The following is a 10,325-nucleotide window of genomic DNA, read 5'->3' as shown; positions in this document are numbered from 1 at the left end:
AACAATACAATTGCCTCTAGGCGCTTAACAGTAGCCTGGCCATTACCAGCCTGTGACTCCATTTCATTCCGTCAGTCAGTCTGGCCTAACCCCATGCATTTTCGTTTCCGAGATGGGCGGGTGCTTAGCTTGAGGTTTAAAATCATTGGAGTTCCCTTAACCAATCAGCAACGTTTGGTAAGCATTCGGTAGATTAAACTCTTCCCAAAGCCAGTTGGGAGAAGAGCTTCGACGTCCTTTCCAATCATAAAACTTACAAGACAATACTCTTGTTCTCCTTTTAATTTTCTAATGTTCTCGAGAGTTGAGACAACTTTTCCGATAGCTTTTCGTGTCTCTTCCTCCAAGGCGAGTTTTGCGTCACAGCTCTGAACTGTTCGCTGATTGGTGCGGTTGGATTTTGAGGCCTGGAGACGATTGTCAACAGGGTTGGGCCAGACTGAGTATGAGCTTGAAATCAATTCAGGCGGAAATACGTAGGCTGGTGTCACCAGGCTAGCTTTACAGAGCCCAGAGCCTGAAACCCCTTAGTGCAAGCACAATGGCAACAGGGGCAAGGAAAAACTCCCTGTGAGGCAGGAATAATACATATGTTATTTTATGTACTAACCCTAACCCAAAACACATGTTAGAACCACATGTGCAAGTACCTTGTACTTATCATGTGATTATAAGTACCTAAAGGCATGTCATATGAGGTTGGAGCTTCTCATTTTTGTAATTCAGCAGATGCAGTCCCTCCCCCATCATTAGACTCCAGTAGCGCATGTGGTCAGAGACCACACACACACACACACACACACACACACACACACACACACACAAACACACACACAAACAGCACAGACACACAGATATATACACACATATCACGGGGGAAGAACAGCTCGAGTTGGAGCCTAACCACAGTCTCACATCTGCACAGCCTCTCCTCTTCAGCTCCCGTAGGAGGCAAGCTCCTCGACATGGCGGATGATATTTGATAGTTTGCCATTAGATATCCTCTTATTCTCATATCACTGCCTTGCTCTTCTCATAACCTCAAACAAAGATGTGACATATAGCACACACACACACACACACACACACACACACACACACACACACACACACACACACACACACACACACACACACACACAAACACAAACAGCACAGATACACAGATATGTACACACATATCTGCTTTCTGTGCAGGCTAGATAAGTTATCCTTTGCCTTATGTGAGTGAACTGTAACAGCTGTTCCTGGTATGCTGTTGCTACTGCAGGATAATATAGAATGGCGTAAAGGGGGAACACAAGACGTCCCGATCTATAAATCCATATAAATGATGACATATTGTTAATGCGATTAAATAACAATGTCATTGCTATAATTACAGTAACAACACTGTAAATGTGTTTAGCTTAAGCAAAGAGGGGGATGTGTTGCTGTAATATCTGAGCGCTCTTCACCGACGCTGAAGCCCCAACAATTCAATTAGCGGTGACAGTAGCAGTGATAGACCGTTATAGCTGGCATTTCAAGCTTTTTGGGCATTGGTTTTGACATTCATCATCAGGTACTGTGGGCGCCATCGCTCCTCTCATTAACGGTTCCTCCCAGGTGTGGGTGAGGCGGTGTCTCTTCAAAAGTCAACCACAGACGAGCAGAGATGCATTTTATTACTGTCAACACACCCACACCTGGGGGAGACTCTCTTTCGCGTGTATTTTTGAATCTGTCAGCTTTTTAGCTTGTCTAAATGTTGAGTGCTTGTGAGGAGATTTTATTTTTATGGGAGGAAGATAATTACTCCCCTCTCCTCTGCCTCCACCACCTCCCCATGATTTTCCAAGCAGTAAACTTCTGAGACTTTCTCTCCTCTGTGTGACTTCCAAACCCTTGACATATGTATGGGCGGCACATCAAAGTGCTGGACCATGAGAGACTCTCAAAATAAAGGCAAAAACCCAGCTGCTCTCCCCTAATTATTGCCCACTCGCATGACATTGTGTGCAACTTCCCTTTTTATTTTCATTTTTTTTGGTTGCTTTTTCTCAATGATGTGCCACCCGCCTCTGTCCTCAGACTTGTCTGTCTGATGTTGCTCTTGGCTACTCTGTCAAAAGAATATAGTGAAATATCTAAAGAAAAAGAGGCTTGGTTGATGGTTTGATGTCGTGGTTGGTTGGTTGGTTGGCCGGCTGGTTGGTGGCTATCGTCTCTGAAAAACACTACGAGAATATAATTATTATTAATGAACTCTATCCATTGTCTTCCTCTTCATCATCCTCTTCTTCTCCTTCATAAACTAATTTATGAGACTGTGACCCTTTAACAGGGGAGTTTTGAGCATTCTAACAAAAGAATCCGTTTATCCACACTGTAAGCTTCTAAAATTCCATGTTGTATTCTATGGACCCAGATATTCTTGCGGACGTTCGTTCTACAACACCAAGAAGGATTAATAAAGGCATCGTTGCTTTATCTGTGTCTCCTCAGCCCAGAGTCTCTCATCAGAGGACGAGTACCTGGAGATCCAGTCCATCTCGAGACAGAGGGCTGGGACGTACGAGTGTACGGCCATAAACGACGTGGCCACAGACGTCCAGACGGTGGAGTTAACAGTCAACTGTGAGTAACTTCTCCTTGAATTTAAATCTGAAGTTATGTTTCTCTGTTTTACCTTTTTCAGTTTTATTTTTAATCAATAGAGAAGAAAGGTCAGAAGAAATATGTCTCACCTTTCATATGTAGGATACTTACAAAATTGTATTATTGACTGATGTGCAATTTTCTGTTTCCTTATTCATAACCTTATAATGAAATATAGAACTTACAACATTGAGTCATTTGTAAAACAAGCCACGGGGAAAAGCAGAAAGGAATTAATTTCAGGAAATGAACTGGCAACACTAAAAAGATGTTGCCTCACTTCAGCATTGGATCCAATGTGGTGCATTTATTCACTCTTTTAAACGGTTTCAATTTGACGATCAAAGGTTTCTTACTGACAACCATGATCACTGTGCCCAATGTGTGTGTTTGTGTATGTGTGTGTGTGTGTGTGTGTGTGTGTGTGTGTGTGTGTGTGTGTGTGGTGTGTGTGTGTGTGTGTGTGTGTGTGTGTGTGTGTGCAGATGCTCCTAGCGTGTCCGAGGGCAAAGACGTGGGTGTGACCCTGGGTCAGCAAGGTGTTCTGCAGTGTGAAGCGGACGCCGTGCCAGCGGCTGATTTCGAGTGGTACCGAGACGACAGAAGGTACGACCTCCGCACGACGTAGCCGAGGTTTCCGTTCAGATGCGAGGCATAGGAAAAGAAATCATATTCATGAGACGGTGCCAAGGAGGAGTCATTTTCCCCCCTTTTCGTTTTATTCTCTTTTATGTGTTACACTGTGGCTCACATTCAATTCTGTCCATATTTTGTTTTGGTCGGAAATTAAAGATGTTTAAAAACACTCAGATGTCATGTGTGGGTAGAGGAGACAAAAAAAGGAGAGATGATTTAAAACCTTCCATTCTTCTCATGCCACCAGAATCTTCAATGGCTTTGACGGTATTGAGATTGAAGACAGTGGAGCTCTTTCAAAGCTGACTTTTTTCAACGTCTCGGAGGGCGACTATGGCAACTACACTTGTGTTGCCATGAACAAGCTTGGCAGCGCGAACACAAGCATTGTTCTGTTTGGTGAGTATTCAAAGTTAAATTCGTTGGAATCTTGTATCATGCCTGCAAGAGAATCTCAAAAAACAGTTTGATGTGTAAAATATCTGTTTATATTTTACAGACGTTTTGCTATAACCATAAATGATCTAATATCATTCCACTTTCATTGATAATTCTCATGATAATGTCAATCCAAGCAATTGAGTTTCAATATATTTTTCTTCCGTTTATAATATTATAATTTGCTGCCGTTTTTTGTTGTAATTTAAAATAACAGAGACAGTGTATACGATTTACACTTAACACAAGAGCATGACAGCAGAACCGTCATGCACTTCCAGGGACATTTTTTTCAACATTATCTTTCCATTATGGCTTCCTGTTTCATTTGGTTTGTTTTGTTTGTTGTCCTGATGTAGTGGTAATTGAGCCCACCAGCTCTACCCTATTGCAAGGTTAGTACTCCGCATGAGCATGTGGTGTATGTCGCGCCTGTTTGTCTAAGGACACTCCTGCATGCCAATGAACCTAACCATTCCCCTTACTAACCGCTAAGTGACAGCCTGTTGATATCGCTCACGTCACACACAGGTTATTGGTGAGATTACCTTTTCCCTAACATGAATTGCTGAGATAATTTGTCCAGAGGCACCTGGCAGAAATGTGCTTGACACGTTTCAAATGAGCGAATGGCACTTTCTTTTGAGACATTCATGAGGCCTAAAATTTAATTTCATAATGTTGATTGCCAATTTAGCAGCCTGAGTGACATACTGAGGGTTCTTGTCACTGCCATGTTACTCACGCCCGATGTTCAGTTTTTCAGTGTGAGTGGGAGTCAATCGCCATGGAGATGATGGATGCTGTTTCATTCTGTTTACTTATCTTGGTTTCTGCCCCATCTCCCCCCTCCCCCACCCCCCACCCAAACAACCACCTGCCTGTCTCCACCCCCCCACACCTACACCCACACATCCAAAACCCAACCTGCCACGGCTTCATTTGGTTGTTGCATGCGCTTCTTCGATGTGTGTAAGTATCTGTCTCGTATTACTTGTCAGTTATATGGTTTGTGTCTGTGTCTAAGCTGTTTCACACCGTGTTGGTAGTGTTATGTGTTTGATACTGGATGTTAATACTGTGTAGTGCAGAGAATGTCACTTTGACCCAAAGAAATGCAGTCCTTCCATTCCAAACATTAGGACCTCTCTCCACTGGTCATTACTGTTATACTGAAGTTTACTTTTAATTCAATTAAGTCATTTCTAAAGCATTCATTTAATCAGTCAAGCAGCAATATGCAGTTTTTTGATTGATGCTAACTAAACAAAGCCGGCTAACAGGAGTGATGCATGATGGAGAGAGCATGTTTGGAATGCTTCTTGTGTTCTATATAGTTTCTTTATAATATATAATAATATAATATATATAATATAATTTCTGTGTTGCTATCCTTTCCATATACATGTGTCGGTATTTGTCCTGAAAAAAAGCCAAACGCAAAGAAAATCATAACCCAAAGAACAGGAATCGTACAATGCTTTGGAATTCAATCACGGCCCCTGCACTATTGATACTCCATCTTGTTACAGTGCAATGACATTGTTCACTTTCATGAAACAAAGGTCGTGGCAGGCATTGGACGGGTACTGGGGAAGAGTGTTAAAGCGTTGTCATGAGAATGAAAACGACAGTGACGCAAAAGATATGTGATACGATGCTGCCTTAGATTTATCTCCTTGACAAGAAACACTTTACATTACACCTTTAATGTTCTTCCCTTGCCTTTGTGCAATCCTTGCTTCCCAGTACATGTGCAGTACCTCCCCACTACGTATAGGCCTAGAGATGTTCTCTCTCTTGAGCGCAAACAGCCAGTGTACGTTGGATATAAAGCTGTTTTCTCCCTTGTGTCGTTCTTATATGTATGGCCTAATTTAAACACTGAATTCAAATTAAGAATCAGTTTATTAACAGTGCTTTCTCCAGAGATGTATTAATTACTTTGATTTCGATTGTGGGAAGCCACAGAAGTGATAGTAATTATCCCTGCACAGGATTTGGAATAATCTACTGCGGAGACATAATTGGATGGCGGCCCCAAAAGAAAGGGTACTAAAACTTCAGGAAAAGCCTGGCAAAATTAGAAGTCACTTTGTTGTACCATCAAAGTGAATTTCAAATACTGGAAACTGTCCATAAAATGCCATTGTGTAATGTATTTAGATTGAACTCTGAAGTTAATCATGTTGAACTGCGTATTCATTCTGAAGAACTGTAGAAAACTGTCCAGCTGATATATCTGAAGGCTTTTTTTTGTAGGTCTAATTATACTCCTCTATTGTATTCCAGCATAGCTCTTTGATATTTAAAAGAAAGAAAGAAACAGAGTCCTTTCACTGAGAGCCTGAACTCTGAGTACTGAACATACAGGTGTTATTCGAGTGAGGACACAGCACCAATTTAGCCAAATAATGGTAGTGTTCAGAGCAGTCTTTTACCTGCCTCTGACCCTCTGGATTTAGCTATCTAAGTTTAACCAATCCTCATTCAACTAACATTCTGTGACTATTCCTACAGTGTATCAAAAGCACATTTTACATCAAATGAAGAGTTGTGTTACACTACGTTCACACACTACTTCCTTGATGGTGCTGTGTTCTGACTCTGTAGGCCAATACAGGCAGCAGTGAGTTGCGGTAGAATCTTTGCTATTTTTGATATTCAGAAGTTATCCAAATTACTCGTCAAAGTTAGCCAAGTCGTCTCCGATGAGTATCTCTTCATTAGTTCTAAAATGTCATGTACACTCGATTATGAGCCCGATGATTAGCTTGTTTACAGCAAGCTTCAATTATAGCCGGCCTGGTTCGGCGACGGGTCGGGAATTCTTTGCACCGTGTGATAATGACAGCGTCCTCGGGTCAATGGGACGTGACGATATAAGAGGATGGTAACATCTGCTGTGATGATGCGACTGTGATCTCCGAAGTGCCCTAACCGAAGCATTCATCAGCCGAATTGGACTGTTTTATCGTTGCAAATGACCTGCTTCCAACGCGGAGCGTGAAACAGTGTCAGAGTCACACTGTGACACCTAAATTGACTTAATGGATAAATAGTGTACTGAGAACAACAAATAATCTGGCGTAAATTGGTTGCTTAATAGCACCGGTGGGTATTTATCCGGGGGTTACTTCCGGCACAGAATCCATTTCTCACCTCATTTGTTTAGAGAGATGCACTTCAGAATTATATCCCTACTACTATATCCTTATTCCATGTCTGTCCGTTATACTTATTTTTCAAATAATCTCTTTTTTTAGTGGATACAGAAACAACCTCAACTGTTTTAGAACAGACAGGCTCTGAAAGCCACACAGAGTTGGAAGGTTTGTGACAAAATAATTGAACCTTCTCAATTTAACCTAATCATCTAACCGTATGGTTTGAACTTTGAACCCAAATCACCAACTCATAAATTCTAACATCACTCACAAAATAGAGAACAGGGTTAGAAAAGTAGTGTTTCTTTATCATCCTCCCATCACCTCCGCCTGTCTCAAACACCAGTGGGCATGAAGACGGAGTAGACAATGCATTGGGGTCAGCATCCGAGGGCCAACCACAGACTGGGAAGAGTCTTGAGGGGTGTGTGTCGGGTCATTGTGCTCAAACTGATATTAATGCTGTGGTTTGCTTCACAGGGCCCGATGCAGTTCAGGACGGGAACAGCGCGTCCAGGGAGGCCCTCACATCAACCTGCCTGCTGCTTGTCCTTGTGGCTCTACAGCTACTCCTCAAGTTTTGATGCCACACACAAGTGTTTTTCCTGAGGGGCAGTAATTATGCGTTAATGCGTGTTATTTTCTAACCCTGATTCAGAGAGAGAGAGCAATTTGGCCACACCAGTTTAAAATTTTAATGGAAGTGATATGCAGTGAAATTGTTAGTTTTTGGTTCAATAATTCCCGCGTGTTATGTTGTTTTGCCCCTATTTGAAAAATTCTGTAATCTTATGTAAGTATTTGTTTGCTCTATAACTAAGGTTTAAAACAAAGTTTTTTGCATAATTTCATGTATGAAATGACCAAGAACTGGTTTAACTGGCAAAGGAACGAAAGGATTTAATCCCGAAAGTTTAACTTGTCATTGCACCAAAACAGTTTGTACTGTACGTCTTAACAATCATTCTAAGATATTTAGAATGTAGAACGGAGTTGATTGAGTTTTACCAATAGGGTTTGTAAATTATTACACATTAATTTTATTTGTGCTATATTTTTAGCATTGGGCATCATGCAGTTTTTTGTAATTCTTAATAACTGGCTGTAGTCAGTTTGCCCACTGCAACTAAAACGGATTACCTAAAGCGCGGCACCTCCAGATACTGCAGTGATAACATATCGTGCATGAAAAGGCTGAGAATATTTTGTTGGCAGAAAGTACATTTAACGTGTATTTTCTTGTAAATTATTGCAAGAGGGTTTTTATGTTTTGTTTTATTTTTCTGTTGTCATGGTGGAACGTTATTTTACAATGTATTTAAGGTCAGCGTGTGCATAGACCCCTAGTTCAAAAACGAACTAACTACTGTCATCTCAGGGCTTTGGGATCAGGTCCATTCCAAGAGTAACATTCTGTATTTTTTTTTTCATAATGTGGATCCCTCAAGCCTAGCCCAAAGAATCTGAAGTAAATAGAAAACGTAATACTGTATATTACCACTGAGGGGCAGATGAACTATCACGTTAGTGCCCGTTTTATGCGTAATTTGTGTTGCGTCGTGCGTCGCTAAATATGGCATGGTAGTGTAGTATGAGCCTTGGGCAAAATGATGGGAGGAGAAGCACAAGGAGTGACTTATTACATTATATTACATCACATTACATATTCAGTTGTATGTCTGAACACTGCGTGGGGGGGTCTGTTTTGTGGTGAAATTCTTCCCCCTTTAACAGCAGGTGTAATCCAGATTGGGCATAAGATGTGTGAATAGCAGAAACTTCCAGAAACAATGAAAGTAGTATTCTGAGCACCACTTTCACTCATTTGTACCATGTTCAAAGCAACCTTTACTTTTGTTTGCCTTTTTATGTATTGCTATCTCTTTTTCACTTCATCTACTTCCCTATGTGTAGATTCCTACTACACTATTGACTTTGTTTGGTGTAGCCGTACAAATTATCAGGGCAGGTTTTCCTCAAGCCTTTTGTATTCTACACCATTCATAGATTGTACCTTAAGGCCGAATTATGCTCTGTTTTAGACGTAACGCCTAAGCACGTAATTTACACAAGGAACTTGTTTTAGACAAGTTTTGATTTAAGGTTCGTTTTAGACGCAGAGCGTGTTGCAAGGCTTGTGTTGCGTGTTGCAAAGCAAATTGACGCCAGAACTGTAGATTTATTTTGAGTTAAGTAAGCCTATTTATTGCAGCAGGACAAAGGAAAAAAAACTTACCGGAGCATGAAAGTGTAGTGGGCGAAAGGCTTGATGTTATGAATACATGTGTTACACAAAATACAAATGTTGGCAATTCAGTACCAGTGGCGAAAAAGACATGACGCAAAAGTTCGTTTATTGACATCTTTTAATGACTGCGACAGGCTTTAAAACGATGTGTTTATGAGTTACATTATTTAAGATGAGGTGGTAAACGGTGAGAGAATCTCATCATGGTGTCAATGCTTGTAACTACAATGGTGCTGGCCATCAGTTAAGCCCACGTTAATGTTAACTTTTGTATATGAGCAGACCGGGCTCATTCTATCAAAATCGCGGGTGCAATTGATTGATTCACGTCAATATGAACTCAATGAATGATACCACCATGACTCACAAGTGGTGGAAAATGAATATGAAAGTATTTGTTCGTGAATTAGCACATTTTCTCCTAACAATCGCGGGTGAGAATGGGATATTCTCTAAGGTAACGGCAGGTTACTGTTAACTTTTATATATGAGCAGACCGGGCTCATTCTATCAATCGCGCTGGTGCAATTGATGATTCACGTCAATATGAACTCAATGAAAGATATCACCATGACTCACAAGTGGCGGAAAATGAATATGAAAGTACCTATTTGTTCGTGAATGACCACATTCTCTCCAAACAATCGCGGGTGAGAATGGGATATTCTCTCCATAAATTCGCGGTAATTTAAGCATTCTATAAGTGTTTAAAGAGGATTTGTAAAGGAGTTCATGTCTTTGGACCTCTTCTGTTATGTTTGTTCCTAATCCATAAGAAAAGGCTTGTGAGACGGTCTGCAGGGTATTCATGATTTTTAAAAAATGTCTGGGTCTAAAAAAGGCTGTAGTATGCTATTAACCCGGAAACGTGAGACTCTGTGAAAGGTTGTGGTAGCCGGCCAATCACAGCCTTTGCGAGCTGTGTAGGGCCGTAGTGTTTTAGTCGCATAGTCAGGAATTTTGGGCGACGCACTTAAGCACGTAAGGGGGGATATTTTACCCCGCAAGGGGGGGTTATGTATCTTACGTGCTTACGCGTTACGTCTAAAACAGAGCATAATTCGGCCTTTAGGGTGTACTGTTATGTTTTAAGGTGTTGCCCAGAACACAAACTTTCTCTAAGAGATACTCTCGTGAGGTTGGTCTAGATCACTCGTAATGATACCTTGACACAGTTTTCAATTAAAGCAAATGTT

At 41.1% G+C, this 10,325-nt stretch overlaps 1 protein-coding gene across 3 annotated transcripts in view; it reads left to right on the top strand.

The window, feature by feature from the left end:
- The window catches only part of ntm (neurotrimin), a gene marked incomplete at its 5' end in the record, with an annotated part of 231,839 nt that extends 222,725 nt beyond the window's left edge, over positions 1-9,114 (top strand). For 2 of the 3 annotated variants that reach the window (XM_080854227.1, XM_080854226.1), the window contains 6 exons: positions 2,488-2,619; positions 3,126-3,246; positions 3,524-3,675; positions 4,074-4,109; positions 6,990-7,046; positions 7,362-9,114. In XM_080854227.1, coding sequence (XP_080710353.1) covers positions 2,488-2,619; positions 3,126-3,246; positions 3,524-3,675; positions 4,074-4,109; positions 6,990-7,046; positions 7,362-7,465 — 602 coding nt within the window. In that variant the 3' untranslated portion in view covers positions 7,466-9,114. The remainder of the gene's footprint in view (positions 1-2,487; positions 2,620-3,125; positions 3,247-3,523; positions 3,676-4,073; positions 4,110-6,989; positions 7,047-7,361) is intronic. The other variant, XM_080854228.1, reaches the window with a different exon arrangement.
- Between the last annotated feature and the right edge of the window lie 1,211 nt (positions 9,115-10,325).

This window comes from Sprattus sprattus (genome assembly GCF_963457725.1).
Source record: "Sprattus sprattus genome assembly, chromosome: 1".
Lineage (NCBI taxonomy): Eukaryota > Metazoa > Chordata > Actinopteri > Clupeiformes > Clupeidae > Sprattus > Sprattus sprattus.
Note: the sequence above shows the minus strand (reverse complement) of the source record. Positions and strands in the feature narration are given on the sequence as shown.